Source organism: Pantherophis guttatus, chromosome 16, assembly GCF_059756535.1.
Source record: "Pantherophis guttatus breed Tessera chromosome 16, ASM5975653v1, whole genome shotgun sequence".
Taxonomy (NCBI): Eukaryota; Metazoa; Chordata; class Lepidosauria; order Squamata; family Colubridae; genus Pantherophis; species Pantherophis guttatus.
The window spans coordinates 14,214,802-14,232,440 of record NC_142078.1 but is presented as its reverse complement, the minus strand read 5'-3'; the positions used below and the strand labels follow the sequence as shown (position 1 = coordinate 14,232,440).

The 17,639-nt window shown below is 44.8% G+C and overlaps 1 protein-coding gene across 6 annotated transcripts in view; it reads right to left on the bottom strand.

Annotated features, from left to right (window-relative positions):
* Positions 1 to 17,639, bottom strand: part of MAPKAP1 (MAPK associated protein 1) — a 119,476-nt gene that overhangs the window by 42,185 nt on the left and 59,652 nt on the right. For all 6 annotated transcript variants that reach the window (XM_087879935.1, XM_087879936.1, XM_087879933.1 and 3 more), the window contains exon 7: positions 3,752 to 3,861. In XM_087879935.1, coding sequence (XP_087736061.1) covers positions 3,752 to 3,861 — 110 coding nt within the window. The remainder of the gene's footprint in view (positions 1 to 3,751; positions 3,862 to 17,639) is intronic.

Genomic DNA, 17,639 nt, shown 5'->3' with positions numbered 1-17,639 from the left:
TTTTTTTTTCTGGGCTCGGGAGGGGGCTTTACGGCTGTCGTACCTGCACAGGACTCTTGAAGCCAAAGGACTTTCTTGACAATTAAAAAAAAAAAAAAAAAAGCAAGAAGATCGAAAAGGTTTGGGTTCTTATTTTGCTTTTTTTTAAATTTATTTCTCCTTTTCCCAAAACGTGAAACACCTGGCCAGATGTGACTGCAAGGACGCAGGGAGAAAAAGTTTTGAAAAGGCTAAAAACGAGATGGTGGAAAGAAGCGTCGTCCTCGACCCTACAACCACCGTTCCCGCTGAAATTCTTAAAAGTGAATTTTGCAACGTTTTACCACCTTTCTTGCCACGGGTGCTCGGTGAACCGCTGCCGTGGTTCAGTTAGGAATTGTTGTGGCCTGCCAGCGGAGCTGGCAGCAGTGAGGAAGTTGGGGAGGAAAGTGGGCCAGTCCTGGGGGCTGGGGAGAGCTCGGACGAGGGCTCTGCGTCGGAGGCAGAGAGGGAGATAGGGAGGCAGAGGAACAGCTGGAGCCCGTTCCCAGTGTGCGCATACGCAGAGCTGCCAGAAGACAAGAACAACTCAGAAAGCAGGGTCGACTCAGGAGTAAAGCCACACCTTGGAGATGATTGGCCCCTCCCATAGGAAACAATTCATTCGTTCGGTGGTTTCAAGAATGGAAAGTTCTGTCCGTGACTCTAAGAGACTCTGTGCCAAGTTTGGCCTTGTACTGCGGTTGGAAACAAGTTACGTGGCAGCTTGCCAAGCAAGATAAGGTCTGTGTTGATAAATATTACTTTGAAAAACTGTTTGGACAAGCCTTGCTGACTGTGAATGAACGTAATTCACAGTCGTGTTAAATAAAAGAGGTTTTGCCGGGACCAATTCCTGCTTCCTGCTTTTTAAGGGAACACGGTTCTTAAGCGACTCCAACTTCCCCATCGACTTTGCATGTCAGAAGGTCGCAAAAAGGGAATCCTGTGACCCTGCGACACTGCAACCGTCATAAATATGAGACAGTGGCCAAACGTCTGAATTTTGATCACGGGGATGCTTCAACGGTCGTGTGAAAAACGGTTGTAAGTCACTTTTTTTCAGTGCATTTGTAACTTCGAACGGTCGCTAAATGAATTGTTGTAAGTGAAGGATTATCTGTATTCTGGAATGCCCTCGCTTTGACCAGCCTAAGTGTATGGATATCACAGAGAAGTTAATTCCTTGTTATTTGGGAATCCTGACCCTCGCAAAAATTTGGGCCGTTTTTGAATCACCGTGACTCAAGAGCCTTGGTAGTACAGTGGTCTAAGGCACCCTGTTATTAAGCTGGTTATTAAGACCAGCTGCCTACAATTACTGCAGGTTCGAATCTCGCCAAGGCTCAGGGTTGACTCAGCCTTCCATCCTTTCTAAGGTAGGTAAATTGAGGACCCAGATTGTGGGGGCAATAAGCTGACTTTGTATAAATATACAAAAGTATGAAGGCTATTGCTGAGCACATTGTAAGCCGCCCTGAGTCTCCGGAGAAGGGCGGCATATAAATCAAATTAAAAAAAAAAAAAAAAGTATAAAACGGCATGCCCGCGATTTGTCAGATCAAATTTGAGTTTCCATTTAAAAAAAAATAGCTTTTGGGTTTCTAAAAAGTAAGGGAGAAGGCCTTAATAAAGATTGAAATACTAAAATTGCAATGCCGGTTTGCAAAAAAGGCTCAGTCTCAAATTTCCCCTCCGTCCGGAGCGCAAAGATTAAATACTAAAAATCGTACGGCGTACATTGACTTTAAAAAAAATAAAATAAAACTGAATCTCAAATATCCGGTTCCGAGTGCAAAGACTGAAATACTGAAATTGCAAAACACGTTTGCAAAAACAAAAAAACGAAAACAGTTCAAATCTCAGATCGCCAGATTTGAGGGCTCCGAGCCCAAAGCAAAAAAAAAAAAAAATCCAGACAGAACCGTCTCCCAAGTTGGAGGGAAATCTTCTGTTGCTTTTTGACCTCGGACAAAATATGGCCCCCCTTTTTTTTTTTTTGAAGCATCCTTGCTTTCAAGTTGGAAGGTTTGGCCGATTCAACCCTGAAAAGGGGAGGCTTGCTGCAAAATACCTAGGTGTCAAAAGAGATTTTTTGGGGGAAAACATTCAAGCTGTTTCCATGTTTATTCCAAAGGAGCGAAGCCAGCTGGGAAGAGTTTGGTGGAAAGTTTCAAAACAAGAGAAAGCTGCCTTTTTTGTGTGTGTGCTAGCCTAAATTGGAATTAAAGGTAGATTTTTGACATTGGTTTTCTTTATATAAGGGATGGGGGTGATGGGGAGGAGGCCTCCAAAAAATGGCTACAACACCCAGAATTCCTCTCTACTCCCCCATGTTATTATAATAGAATAGAATAGAATAGAATAGAATAGAACAGAACAGAATGTAGAGTATAGTAGAATAGAATGTAGAGTAGAGTAGAGTAGAGTAGAGTAGAATAGAATAGAATAGAGTAGAGTAGAGTAGAGTAGAATAGAATAGAATAGAATAGAATAGAATAGAATAGAATAACAGTGTTGAAAGGGACCTTGGAGGTCTTCTAGTCCAACTCCCTGCTTAGGCAGGAAACCTTACACCACTTCAGACAAATGGTTATCCAACATCTTCTTAAAAACTTCCAGTGTTGGAGCCTTCACAACTTCTGGTGGCAAGTTGTTCCACTTACTAATTGTTCTAACTGTCAGGGAATTTCTCCTTAGTTCTAAGTTGCTTCTCTCCTTGATTAGTTTCCACCCGTTGCTTCTTGTCCTGCCTTCGGGTGCTTTGGAGAACAGCTTGACTCCCTCTTCTTTGGGGCAGCCCCTGAGATATTGGAAGACTGCTATCATGTCTCCCCTGGTCCTTCTTTTCATTAAACTAGACATACCCAATTCCTGCAGCCATTCTTCATATGTTTTACCCTCCAGTCCCCTGATCCTCTTTCTTGCTCTTCTCTGCACTCTTTCTTTGACCACTTTTCATGTAATTGAATGCTTTGCAGGTATACAGATAGTTCATTTAGTGACTTAATGCTGCCAAGCATTTGGATTTCGATCACCTGACCACGGGGACGCTGAAAAGGTCATAACCGTGAAAAATGGTCATAAGTTAAAACAATTTTTTGGTGCCATTGTAACTTTGATCGGTCACGAAACGGACCATTATACGTCAAGGGCGGCCTGTAATTTATTTTTTTTAAAAAAAATAATAAAATAAAAGAGGAAGACAAATGGGTCACGGGACGGAGCTCCAAGGTTTACGGTCCGAATCCATTTCTCTCTCTCTCTCTCTCTTTTTTTTTTGCAATAATTCCTAGGCTACCTTTTAAAGAAAGAATAAGAAAACTGCAAAATATAAAACTGCCCCGTTTTATACGGAGAAGGCGAGCCTGCCGTCTTTCGAGGGAAGATTGCACAAAGCCACAAGTCACCCAAAAGCGAAACCAGGGAGAGAGAGAAAAAAAATAACCCTAAAAAAAAAAACCAGGCCTATGAAGTTGCGTTGAGGTGAGACGGGCAGCCGGTAATAAATTTAATAAATAAAAGCAATGAAAACACGTTGAATGCCTGCTTTGCTGTCCAAGGACTTGCCGTCACGGAATTGCTAAGAGAAGTCACTTTGTGCATTGTCACACACACACACACACAAAAACCCCCAAACCACAAAGTTTGGAAGAGATCAGGGGCCCTCCCTCGAAAATAATAATGATAATAATAATAAATAAAAAATTGTAGCAAGAGGTCTGGTCCCCACCTGAGCCTCGCTGCGACCCTTTCCTTCGCTTCAGAGCCTTTTGCAAAATGTCCTTCATGGTAACCTTCAGGCTCTCCACCTGGATCAGGGAGAATCCATGCGCGGCGTTTCTGCAAAGGCACAAGAGAGAGAGGAGAGGAGAGGAGAGGTTGAGTGGCACAAACTGGTTCGCGCACGGGCTCGGCCCACGCTGCCGCCAGGGGGCAGCCTAAGGGCAGGCAGAATCTGGAGGACACTGGATGGATTTGATTTGATTTTTTTTTTTTAAGTTAACAAACAGAATGCAGAATACAGTAGAGTGGGAGAGAAAATACAGAACAGAATACAATAAGGAACAGAAAATAGAATAGAATAGAAAATGGAATAGAATAGAATTGAAATAGAATAGAATAAGGAAAAGAATAGAACAGAATAGAACAGAACAGAACAGAATAGAATAGAATAAGGTATAGAATAAGAATAGAAAATAGAAAAGAATAGAAAAGAATAAGGAATAGAAAATAGAATAGAATAGAAAATGGAATAGAATAGAATAGAATAAGGAATAGAATAGAACAGAATAGAATAAGGAATAAGGAATAGAACATAGAATAGAATAGAAAATGGAATAGAATAGAATAGAATAGAATAAGGAATAGAATAGAACAGAATAGAATAAGGAATAAGGAATAGAACATAGAATAGAATAGAAAATGGAATAGAATAGAATTGAAATAGAATAGAATAAGGAAAAGAATAGAATAGATTAGAATAGAATAGAATAAGGAATAGAACAGAATAAGGTATAGAATAAGAATAGAAAATAGAAAAGAATAGAACAGAATAAGGAATAGAACATTGAATAAAATAGAAAATGGAATAGAACAGAATTGAAATAAATAGAATAAGGAAAAGAATAGAATAGAATATAAACAGAATAGAATAAGGAATAGGAATAGGAATAGAACAGGGAATGGAATAGAATAAGAAATAAGATAGGATAGGATAGAATAAGGAATAATAGGGTTGGAAGGGACCTTAGAGGTCTTCTAGTCCAACCCCCTGCTTAACCAGGAGACCCTCTACCATTCTGGACAAATGGCTATCCATTCTCTTCTGGTCAAATCAATAAACAAATTCTAAATAAGCCAGCCAGCGATGACTCTTTACCCCCTAGTGAAACTGTCCCCACGGCAATCTATCTAGCCCCTTCAACTTGGGGGGGCTTCAGAAAGGAATCCTGCTGGCCATTGTAGGCTAAATGAGGATCAGTTCTAAACTGAATTCCAGAAAAGTAGAGAAGGAGAGAGTTGGAAGGGATCTTGGAGGTCTCCTAGTCTAACCCCCTGCTCTACCCTTTCGGACAAATCTCTCCTGTCCATTCTCTTCTTAAAAGCCTCCAGTGATGGAGCCTCCCCCCCCCAACAGCTTCTGAAGTTGTGGTTTCGAAGACCTTTTGAAGCAACAAAGTGAGCTTCCCTCGTTTGAAGAAGCTTGGCTTGTCCACGTTTTATTTATCCGGTCGATCCCATCCCATCCTATTTCTCCAACCTCAAATTCAGGTAGATAGATTTGAAATTAGGAAGATAAAACAATATTATTTGATATGGGATTTGTTTTAATCAATGGCCTAGATGACAAAGCGTGGAGATGAAACATGAAATTAATGTAATGAGAAATATATGAAGTTTTTTCTTATGGGGGGGGGGTTAAGCCTTTGTTAAATAATTGTTCAATGAGAATAATAATAGAAAGGGATATATAAAATGGTTACATGAGAGAAATTAAATAACTGGTAATCTTGGATATGGGATTTTTGCACAAAAGAATTTTAACCGATCGACACACTTTCTGCGATTGTATTGAATGATGGTGGTTTTAGATTTTGTTGTGCCTTAAATAAAAAAAAAATTCAAAAAAAAAAAAAAGAATTCAGGTCGGTAGGATTCTGTGTGTGTGTGTGAGAGAGAGAGAGAGAGAGAGAGGGATCCGAAAAATTTACTACTGATTCTGCGGAGCGCAGGTTTGAGGGTGCTGGGAGGCTCTGCTTAAATTCCACTCTGCAAATTTTGACGTGGAGGTTCAGGAGACTTCGGGGAATAGGGGCAGATTCAATCTGGAGCAATTAAAAGCTTCTTTGGCTGTTAGGCAGCGCCGTTTGTTTGGATTGACCCCCTTTGCGTATCTTGGATGGGATCAAAAACCCTCCTAATTAAGGGCGTTGCCAAAGACGGACAATTTGGATGATAATCCTGGCAACGCAGCCAGCCAGCGCGGAGATGCTCGCTGTCAAAACAAGGCGAGTGTTACAACAGCCCTGTGGATTATTGCTTTGGATCCTATTCCACGCCAGAGTAGTTTCCATCACTCCCCACAGCCGCCTTCTCCTTCTCGTTTTCCAGACACGGCGGGGGAAAAAAAAATCAGCCTTCCTAAACTTCTCTCTCTCTTGCATGTGGGAATAAGGCTAGGTTGCTTGAATATCTATGGAGATTCGTGGTTGTCCCCAAAGATGTTTTGTTTTTTTTTCTAGAGGCATAACTGGACTTTCTGGGGGTTTTTTCTCTGAAGACGTTTCGCTTCTCATCCGAGAAGCTTCTTCAGCTCTGACTGGATGGTGGAGAAGGGAAGGATTGATACTCCTTGCAGACGGCTGGTCATTTGCGTTCTTCTTATAGGGTCGTTGAGGCCACTTGGAGGCTTATCTGTGCCCTCAGGGCCACCTGAGTGGTGCAAATGTGTGTGAAGCTGTTGAAGGGACTGTGTCGCATCCATCTGCATTTAATAGCAATAGCACTTCTATACCGCTTCACAGTGCTTTGACGTCCCTCTCTAAGCGGTTTACAGTGTCGGCACAACAATCCGGGCCCTTGTTTTACCCACCTCGGAAGGATGGAAGGCCGAGTCAACCTTGAGCCGGTGAGACTCGAACTGTCGAACTGCTGGCAGCCGGCAGTCAGCAGAAGGAGCCTGCAGTACTGCACTCTAACCACTGCGCCACCAACGGTCCGTAGACAAAAGCCACTTTTTTTTTTTTGAAGAAAGCAAAATCCACATTTTGGGCAGAGAGCACCCCTGGTTTGAAAGAGGGGTCCAAGAGGCCATGTATGTCAAAATTGAACAGCCCTCTCTCAACACGGGAGGGACACGACATCATGTATCTCCAGCTTACAACACGGTCCTTTCGACAGTTCCAAGAAGGCTCCCCCCAGAGATACGGAGGATCCCGGATCTGCGCACGTTTCGTCGTGCTCTCAAAACTTTTTTTATTTCAGCAGGCTGGCCTGGCCTAACTCTCCTCTTTTAAATTTTTTTAATTCGTTTGATTTTATAAATTGGGTGTTTTAATCTGTGTTTCGGCCAAAATATTTAATAATTTTAAGGGACTTTTAATATTTGTATTATTTGTATTTTATCTTGGCTGTTCACCGCCCTGAGTCCTCCGGGAGTAGGGCGGTATAGAAATTTGATTAATAAATAAATAAATAAGAGCCTGTAGTACAGTGGACTAAAGCACTGTTATTAACATCTGCTGCTTGCAATTATTGCAAGTTCAAATCTCACCAGGCTCAAGGTTGACTCAGCCTTCCATCCTTTCAAAGGTAGGTGAAATGAGGACCCAGATTGTGGGGGCAATAAGCTGACTTTGTATAAATATACAAAAGGATGAAGGCTATTGCTTAACGCATTGTAAGCCGCCCTGAGTCTCCGGAGAAGGGCGGCATATAAATTAAAGCAAAAAATAAATAAATAAATAAAATAAAATAAATAAATTTGCACCACTCAGGTGACCCTGAGGACACAGATAAACCCCCAAGTGGCCTCAACGACTTTCTAAAAGGATGCAAATTCTTTTTTTAGAGCAAAGCGACACCTCAAAGCTGCAGGAGGGAAGAAAAATAGGATTAGGCAAGATGTATGAGATACTGGCCCAGAAGTAACTTTCAGAAGTTTCAAGAGCACCTCTGCTAATCTGCCTCATCTATTTTAGATTGTTATTCCCGGCTTGTTTAGATTGCATTTTTGCAATTACTGCTGTTTTTTGGGTTTTAAATCTAAGCTTATCTAAAAAAAAAAAAAAAAACCTCAGCAGATGAACAGGATAGAAATGACAAATTATTATCATTAGTTACCTCCCTTTCGTAAAAAACCTGCATGTGGTCTTCGCTATTTCCTTGGTGACAGACTTGTTTAGCCGTAAGGAAACTCAGGATGGGCTGCCCAACTCTGGTCCGGCACAGATAGAAATTAAAGTATGTTTCTTCCCAAGTTTTCCACAGAACGAGGTTCAAATGTCTTTCAAAACACTGAAGGAGAATATTTGTAGCTCGGGGGGGTTGAAACGGGGGGCCCTCGGTGCTTTCTGAGCTTGTTGCTTTCTTGCAAATGTTTCATTACCCATCTAGGTGACATCTTCAGTATTAGAAGGGAGTGGGGTGTGTGGACTGGAGGAGGAGGAGGAGGAGGAGGAGGGCCATGGAGTCCTTGGTGCTCTCTGAGTTTGGTTGTTTTCTTGCAAATGTTTCACTGGAGGAGGAGGAGAAGAAGACGAAGAAGACGAAGAAGACGAAGAAGAAGAAGAAGAAGAAGAAGAAGAAGGGGAGGAGGAGGAGAAATAGGTGGCAAAGAGGATAAGGAAGAGGGAGAAGGAGGAAGGGAAAGGAGGAAGAAGAGATGGAGAAGAGGGGGAGCAAGAGGCAGAAGAAGGGGAAGAGGAAGAAGGAGAAAAAGGAGGAGAAGGACTAGGAGAAGGAGATAAAGGGGAGGAGGAGAAGGAGGAGGAATAGGTGGCAAAGAAGACAAGGAAGAGGGAGGAGGAGGAAGGGAAAGGAGAAAGAAGAGATGGAGAAGAGGAGGAGCAAGAGGCACAAGAAGGGAAAGAGGAAGAAGGAGAAGAAGGAGGAGGAAGAAGAAGAAGAGGAGGAGGAAGAAGAAGAGGAGGAGGAAGAAGAGGAGGAATAAGTGGCAAAGAGGACAAGGAAGAGGAAGAACAGGAGGAAGAGGAAGGAGGAGGAGAAAGGGAAAGAAGAGGAAGAAGAAGAGATGGAGAAGAGAAGAAAGAGGAGGAGGAGGAGCAAGAGGCAGAAGAAGGGGAAAAGGAAGAAGGAGAAAGAGAAGAAGAGGAGGAGGAGCATTACCCAAATTAGGTAACATCATCAGTACCAGCACGGATCGCTAGCCCTGATGATGTTACTTAGTTGGGTAATTAAACGTCTGCAAGAAAACGACCAAGCTCAGAGACCACCCAGGATCCCGTCTTCTTTCAGACTATATCCGAAAGAGAATTTGATGAGCTTGTTTAGAGAGCTTTCATCCAGAAGATAGACGAGACATTCCTCCCTCGAGGGAAGCCATCTTGCAAGGATGCCCATCTTTTAATTTTAGGGGCATCGAGCCGCAAGGAACTATTGGTTATCAGAGCTAAAAAAAAAAAAAAGGGGGGGGGGAGCCAGAAGATGTTACAGCATCCTTCGCAATCTCGGTCCTGCCAAGAATGAGATTCTCCAGAGAGACCATCTTGGGAATGGTCCATAATTCCCCAACGGACAATCTTTAGCTGGCTAAAGAGAAGACTATCGCTGGCCAGAGATGTTCTCTCATCTTGTCCCGGTGGTTTTTTTCCCCCCCACCAGAAAAATGGAGTCAGCTGGAAAGTTCTGGCTTGCACCCCTTAAAAACTGAGCAACAGGGGAAGGAGTAAAGCTTCCTCCCGTCTGGTAAGTACAAAGCTGTTATGACAACCGAGGAACATTTGGCCCCTTCGCAAGTACTCGGCTAAAAGCTTCCATCTTAAGCTGCCCGTTGCACAAATTCTCCAAGGGAGGGGAAAATTCCAGAAGGCAAGAAAGCTTCCCTCTCCATAATGTTAGAAATGGGAAAGGAGCAGGTCGCCAGAAGAAGAAAAAAAAAAAAGCGTAGAAAAAACAAATATTCAAGGGGAAGCAAAACGATTCTAACCAACCAAACTCAACGTGGAAAGATAAAGATAGAAGAGATGTTAGGTATCACTAGGTAACTGATGACGTTATCTAGATTGGTAATGAAAGGTCTGTAAGGAAGCCACTGAGCTCAGACAGTACCAAGACCCCAAAGTCATCCTCCTGATCTCCACAAACCTTCCTTCCTTCCAGCACTGATGATGTTACCCAGTTGGGTCATGAAATGTCTCGAAGAAAAAACCACCAAGCTCAGAGGACACCAAGGACCCCGTACATCCTCATTCTTCTCTGGAAAATAGTTAAGACATTTTGAAGCTTGGAAAGATCCTTTGATTAAGAGGTGGGGAGAATCTTTTTCCCTTGTTTTTTTCTTGTCCCTTCTTCCAACCAAGTCTTCATAAAGGTAAAGGTTCCCCTTGCACATCTGTGCCAGTCGTTCCCGACTCTAGGGGGCGGTGCTCATCTCCGTTTCAAAGCCGAAGAGCCAGCGCTGTCCGAAGACGTCTCCGTGGTCATGTGGCCGGCATGACTCAACGTCAAAGGCGCACGGAACGCTTTTCCCTTCCCACCAAAGGTGGTCCCTATTTTTTCTACTTGCATTTTTTTACGTGCTTTCGAACTGCTAGGTTGGCAGAAGCTGGGACAAGTCACGGGAGCTCACCCCGTTACGCGGCGCTAGGGATCCGAACCGCCGAACTGCCTTCCTACCTGGCCAATAAACATCAGACTTTCACAACTCAACTTATTAAGCGAAGGAAATGCACACGGGCGCAATAGGTTCACGCCGAGAAAGCTTTTGATGATTTATGGAGACTCCCTTAATCTGCAGGGAACGTTCCCTTTGACATGGCACCTTTGCCTGGAGAGAGTTAAGTGGGACATGAACTCCCCCCCCCCATTCCCTGAGTCCTCTCCTATTTTAATAGACTGCAAAGTTTTTCTGGCTTCGTTGTTTTTCAGACTAAACCTTTCCTTGACATTTAAAGACAGCCGCGGGAGGGCAAAGTTGGAGAACGGCAAAAACACTCTAAAAAAAAAATACTTTTTGTTTTTTGCTGGTGCTCTCTTGGCCCAACTCCAAAACAAATGTTAAGAAAACAGGGTTGCAATGGAGAGTTCGGGCGAAGAGGGAAGTTAAAAAAGTAAAAACAGGCGAGGAGGCCAGGGTGTGAAACACCGATTCGGCTGTCTCGGGTCTGGAAGAGAGGGGGGGAAAATCCCCACTGCTGAAAAACGCACAAGAGTTTCCCTGCTTTTAAGTTGGGTGGAATGAGGTCATTAAAGCAACAGCTCTCAACATCTGCTAAGAGTCGTTTCCTTCACGTCCATTGCTGGAAACTTTTAGGGACACTTTGCCTCTCTCCCTTACTCAAATTCCCAATTCAGTTTATATTTACGGGTTCCTCCATCTAAACAGGAATGAAATCCAACCCTCGCTTCAGCTTTCCAAGATCAGATAAGGTCAGATGGAGCCTGTTACTGGCTGGGTCGTCCTTGAAGGCAGGGATGGGCTTCAAAAACCCTCCCCGGGCTCTGGAGGCTTTTCTTGAGCCTCTGAGAGGGCAAAAACAGCCTCCCCAGGCTACGGAGGCCCTCTGGAGACCGGAAACGGGCCTGTTTCCGGCCTTCCCAAACTTCCGGTAGGCCTGTTTTTTGCCCTCTCAGCCTACGCGCATACCCTACATTTGCCTGCATCCAAAACAGGCCGCGTGGGGACTCCTGGGAGGGGAGGGGTGGGCGGGGCCAGCCAGGAGTGGGATTTGGGGGTTCTCCGAACTGCACAGAATCTTAGCTAGAGGTTCTCCTGAACCCCTGCGAACCCCCAGCAGCCCCACCCCTGCTTGAAGGTCTATCACTTCCAACAATGAAGGTGTTCTGTCCCCGTACCACACACGCACCCCCACAGACGGCCCGGAGTTAATAAGCCGCACGACAAAACTCTTTGAAGATAAAGCTGGCAGCAACCCAGTGGCTAGCTGCCAATTCAGACTTTACTCACACAAAACAAAGATTAGACTGCCAGCATTCCGATAAAACAGGCAGAGTGTCAACAATACAAGGATTAGTCCAAATGCAGTCCGATAAAGCAGGCAAAGTCCAGTAACGCAGAGATCATGGATTATTTCCAGTTTTTGCTCATCACAAACTGAACCGGCCACCACACCCACATTTATACCCTGTGGGGTGTGGTCCAGTGACTCAGCTAATCTCTGGCACGCCTTCCCCTCTGCTGTGCACGCTTCTCCCTGCGCCTCTGCCGAGGGTCCAGCCAGCACTTATCTTCTTCGTCGCTATCCACCTGTGGCTGCGGGGACATGCTTGGCTCTGAGCCTATCTTTTGGCCTTCGGTGTCCTCCAGAGGCATTGCCAGAGAGGAGGGTCCTGGAGAGGGAGGCCTTGCCAACTCCTCTCCCTCACTCTCAGAGTCTGCATCTGTCGATAGCCCAGGCTCAGGCAACGGAGCCACAACAGAAGATTCTAATGGCCAACGTCAAACTAAGAGTGGGATTTTTCTTGGAGTGTCCCGACTCCTGATGTGGGAATGTGATGAAGCTGGGGAATATTCCCTCATCTAAGACAACCAATGTCTTTGGGCCTTCTTGCTTTCTTGTCTTCCTGAATTTTATCCCAGTAGAGAACCCCTTCAGTTCAGAACTTCTGGTGGTTGCCTGGGCTTCCTTTTGGAACAAGAGATTTTAATATTGCAAAGGGATAGCTTGCTTTCATAACACCAGAGGTGTTTTCGTGCCAGAAGGCGGCTTGGAGATATTTCAGATAGATAGACAGACAGACAGACATAATGGATGGATGGGCAGCTAGAAAGAATAAAATGAGATGGATGTTTATGATGGATGGTCGGAATAGACAAGAGATAGACTGGCAGATATAACGGAGGGATGGATTGATGGATAGATGAATAGATATATAGAGTGAATGGGTGGGTATGATGGATGGAATGGACAAATTGATTGACAAACAGATATAATAGATGGATGGATGGATGAATAGGTAGAATGATTGGGTAGGCAGATGTATAGATAGATGGATAAATAGAATGGATGGATCACAATATCCATAGTTTCCCACTTTAGGGTCTCCAATAGTCCAATCCAGAGAAGACTTCACTGCTTAGAAGGTCCATGCAAGGACCCTGGAGAACACCTAGTTCAAGCCTTGTTCAGTTCAAGAACATGTGATTATCAGGTTTCCCAGTTTATGACCATCCGGCTTCAATGTACAGCAGAAAGAGAGTCATGGAGGATAGGGAAGAAGGAGAAGGAGAAGGAGAAGGAGAAGGAGAAGAAGAAGAAGAAGAAGAAGGAGAAGGAGAAGGAGAAGGAGAAGGAGAAGGAGAAGGAGAAGGAGAAGGAGAAGGAGAAGGAGAAGGAGAAGGAGAAGGAGAAGGAGAAGAAGAAGAAGAAGAAGAAGAAGAAGAAGAAGAAGAGAGGAGGAGGAGAAGCAGAAGCAGAAGCAGAAGGAGGAGGAGAAGGAGAAGGAAAAGAAGCAGAAGCAGGAGGAGAAGGAGAAGGAGGAGGAGAAGAAGAAGGAGGAGGAGAAGAAGAAGCAGAAGGAGGAGGAGAAGAAGAAGAAGAAGGAGAAGAAGAAGAAAGGAGGAGGAGGAGGAGAATCAGAAGGAGAAGGAGGAGAAGGAGAAGAAGCAGAAGCAGAAGGAGGAGAAGGAGGAGGAGAAGAAGCAGAAGGAGAAGGAGGAGAAGAAGAAGAAGGAGAAGGAGGAGAAGAAGCAGCAGCAGCAGCAGAAGAAGCAGGAGGAGAAGGAGAAGGAAAAGAAGAAGAAGAAGGAGAAGGAGTTCCTAGGATAAACAAACCCCCTCCATCTTGAGAGCAAAACCTGCCTCTCTCCCAACCCCCACCCAAAAACTGACAAATTAATTGCTCCAATCCCACCATTACTGAATCATGTCTGAACGTCAGCCATCCTTTACCTCAGACCCTGGAGCCTGTCCCAGAACCAATCTTTAAAAGTTTATTTTACTGATCAAAGCAATAATATTACATTGGGGTTTTTTTAAAAAGGAAAGACATGGGGCAAGCTAAGGAGCTGGGGGTGGGGGGAGAGGGAGAGAGAGAGAGAGAGAGAGAGAGAGAGAGAGAGAAAAGAGGGAAGGGGAAAAAATCTCTTTGCTTTGACTATATTTAGTGGAACTATTCAAGTAAGTGAGGATTTGGCAAGGGCTGCGGCCCAAAATTATAAGCAATGAGATGCTTATTCTGGATCCGGGCCAGGGAGGGCCGCGAAATGGGCTATTCGGAGTTGAGGGTTGACAGGCAAAGCTTTGGAGAAGGCAGAGGAGAGGAGAGGAGAGGAGAGGAGAGGAGAGGAGAGGAGGAGGTGGCCTTCAGGAAAAATGACGGCAGAACATTTGGGTTCTGGGCGAATGCCTGGGGAACGTGTAGGTGACTTATGGGTCTCCTGTGGCTGGAATCGCCGTCGATTGGCGTAGCTGGAACCCTTTCCAAAGGCATCTCTTCACTTGGTACCTTTTTCTACCACCTTGACGTTTCAAGGAGAGCCCCCCTCTCCCCCGCCACACTGGGGGAAGAAGGAATCTCCCAAACGTTGGGCGGCCTCCAACGGTGATGACGACATATAGACCAGGGTTGAAATCCAAATTATTTTAATACTGATTTTGTGGATGTGGCTTGGTGGATGTGGCAGGGGAAGGATACTGCAACATCTCCATTCCCTCCTCACTCCAGGGGAAGGATACTGAGAAATCCCCATTCCCTCCCCACTCCTGGGGGAAGGATACTGCAAAATCCCCATTCCCTCCCCACTCCTGGGGGAAGGATACTGCGAAATCCCCATTCCCTCCCCACTCCTGGGGGAAGGATACTGCGAAATCCCCATTCCCTCTCCACTCCTGGGGGAAGGATATTGCAAAACCTCCATTCCCACCCCGCTCTGGGGCCAGCCAGAGGTGATATTTGCCGGTTTTCCGAACGACTCACAATTTCCGCTACCGGTTCTCCAGAACCTGCTGGATTTCACCCGATTTAGACCGATCGATAGAAGGGAAGGTTTATGGCTCAGGGTTGAATGGTGGGATCCTTGACCTCGACTGAGGGGTGTTGTTTTCTTTGCAGAGGTTTGATGACTCAACTGGGGTATGTCGTCAGTGCTAGAAGGGAGGTGTGTTTATGGAGGAGGAGGAGGAGGAGGAGGAGGAGGAGGAGGAGGAGGAGGAGGAGGAGGAGGAGGAGGAGATTGTGAAGTCCTTGGTGCTCTCTGAGCTTGGTTGTTTCTTTGTAGACATTTCATAACCCAAATAGGTAACAGCATCAGTGCTAGAAGGAAGTAGGGTATTGGGGGTGGGGGAGAAGGAGGAGGAGGAAGAGGAGGAGGAGGAGGAGGAGGAGGAAGAGTGTAGCATCCTTGGTGCTCTCTGAGCTTGGTGAGCCAGCTTCCGACATGCAAATTCAATGGGGAGGGAAAGCCGGATTTGCTTAATGGTGGCGTGAAGCACGTAAGAATGGCAGTGACTTAACAACTTTGGGCAAAAAAGCATCATAAGATCAGGAGCAACTCACTCAGCAACGGCGTTGCTCATCCATGGAAATTCTGCTCCCAAATTGTGGTCGTTAAGTCGGGGATCACCGGTACCCCGAGTGCGATGGAGCCAAGTCATTGGGAAAGGACGGTATTTTGGGGAAGGGGTGGGGGATGTTAAGAAGTAATTAGTGCAGGAGAACATGACCATCGTCGCCCCTCCCGTCCGCCCCCCCCCTTGTAAAAAATATCTGGCTTGCCTCCTAACTCTCTTTCCTCCCCATCATTTCACGAAAACATACCTGGGTGACAAGGTTAAATCAAGCAGAGTAAAATCCCTGGCACTTATCATCCGCCGGCGTTCCTGATAAATTGTGTGGTAGGGGAATAAAGGATTACCGTCTGTATTTTTTCATTACCCTTTTCTTTTGTTACCGAATACATAAATCCATTGTGGCACAATGTAATATGTATCATCGGGCTACACCTGTGGACACTTCATAGCGGCTGCCATGTCTCTGCCGTCAGGAGTGATGAGTGAAACCCCCCCCACGCTGCTCCCCACCCCCCCGGTGAATGTTAATGATAGTGATCATTCTCAGGTAACGCGGCTCTCCATCTTCTGTTCCAAGCCTCCACGCGGAAGCCAAGCCCGGGTGGCAAGGTTCGGAAGAGGGGAAAGGAAGGGGAGAAGAGGAAGAAAAAGAGAGAGAGAGAGAAGGAGGGAGGGAGGAAGGAAGGGAGGGACAGGAGATAGATAGATAGATAGATAGATAGATAGATAGATAGATAGATAGATAGATAGATATTGATAAATAGATAGATAAAGCAGGCAGGCAGGTAAATCATAGAGAGAAAATGTGAGAGAAATAGAGAGAGGAGAGAGGAGAAAGAGATAGATTAGACAGACAGACAGATAGATAGAGATAGGAGAGATTGATAGATTGATAGTTATGATAGATAGATAGATAGATAGATAGATAGATAGATAGATAGATAGACAGACAGACAGACAGATAGATAAGGCAGGCAGGAAGATAGATGATAGAGAGAGAAAGTGAGAAAGAGAGAGGAGAGAGAGGAGATAGATAGATAGATAGATAGATAGATAGATAGATAGATAGATAGATGATAGATAGATATTGATAAATAGATAAGGCAGGCAGGAAGGTAGATGATAAAGAGAGAAAGAGAGAAAAAAGGAGAGAGGAGATAGATGATAGATAGATAGATAGATAGATAGATAGATAGATAGATAGATAGATAGACAGACAGACAGATAGATATTGATAAATAGATAAGGCAGGCAGGAAGGTAGATGATAAAGAGAAAGAGAGAAAGGAGAGGAGATAGATGATAGATAGATAGATAGATAGATAGATAGATAGATAGATAGAGGCAGACAGATAGATGGTAGAGAGAGAGAGAAAAAAATGAGAAAGACAAATAGAGGAGAGAGAGAAGAGAGAGACAGAGAAAGATAAATATACAAATAGATGACAAAGAGAAAGAGAGAGTGAGAGACAGAAAGGATAGATGATAGAGAGAATGACAGAGGAGAGAGAAAGAGAGAGACAGAGAAAATGGATGACCCCTCCCCCCCACAAATCCATTAAGGGGGGGGAGAAGAGAGGGAAATAAATAAATTTCTTCTTCAATCACCCAAGATGAAGCTACTTGGTGAGGTAGGAGATGACCAGGCTGAGCCCGAGGGAGGGAGGAGTCAAATGCGTCATGAGTAACGAGTCCCTTCGTGCCCACAAGGGATTTAAGTCCAGCCCACCACCGTGAATTCCTTCGGCTCTTATCTACCGCCAATTTGCTTTGCCCATTAGTAGTTCAGATTCTTTTAGAAACCTTCACCTAACTCTGCTGACGCCACGCCTCAACCAAGACCGCTGAGTAAGTGCAACATTTTGTCCGTTTCCTGTCCAATATATGGACTCCTCGCTCCAGCACGGATACATTCAACAGCGCTTGAGAACCAGGTTGGCGCTGACGTGTTGTAACGAGCTTTCAATGTTCCTAAAACGGGTAGTTTTAGCTTCGCCCGCGGCACTACTCGACCTCAACAGAAGCACAGCAGCTTCTACAGAAGCAAATTGAAGGTCGTAATGACTTGGTGTCTTCAGGACTGGAGAAAAATTTGCATTCTAACCAGATGGACCTTCCTCCGTTATCAGTGAAATCAGCAACCTCCTTGCTAGCTTGCAAGAACGTTGTCCTAAGGAACTGAGATCATTGTCTTAGGATCCTAGGAGATCAGCTGACAACGAGGAAAACTATCCAGCGGTGGAAATTTTTGAAATTCAGTATCTTCTCTAATAAAATCTTGGCGAACCAACTTCGGAAGTTTTCTTCTTTTCGGGGGAAGCAAGCGGATATCCGAGGGGTAGATATCAAGCTAAAACTTGACATCCACTCTCAGAAGGACGCTCTCCCCAAGACTCATCTTGAAAAA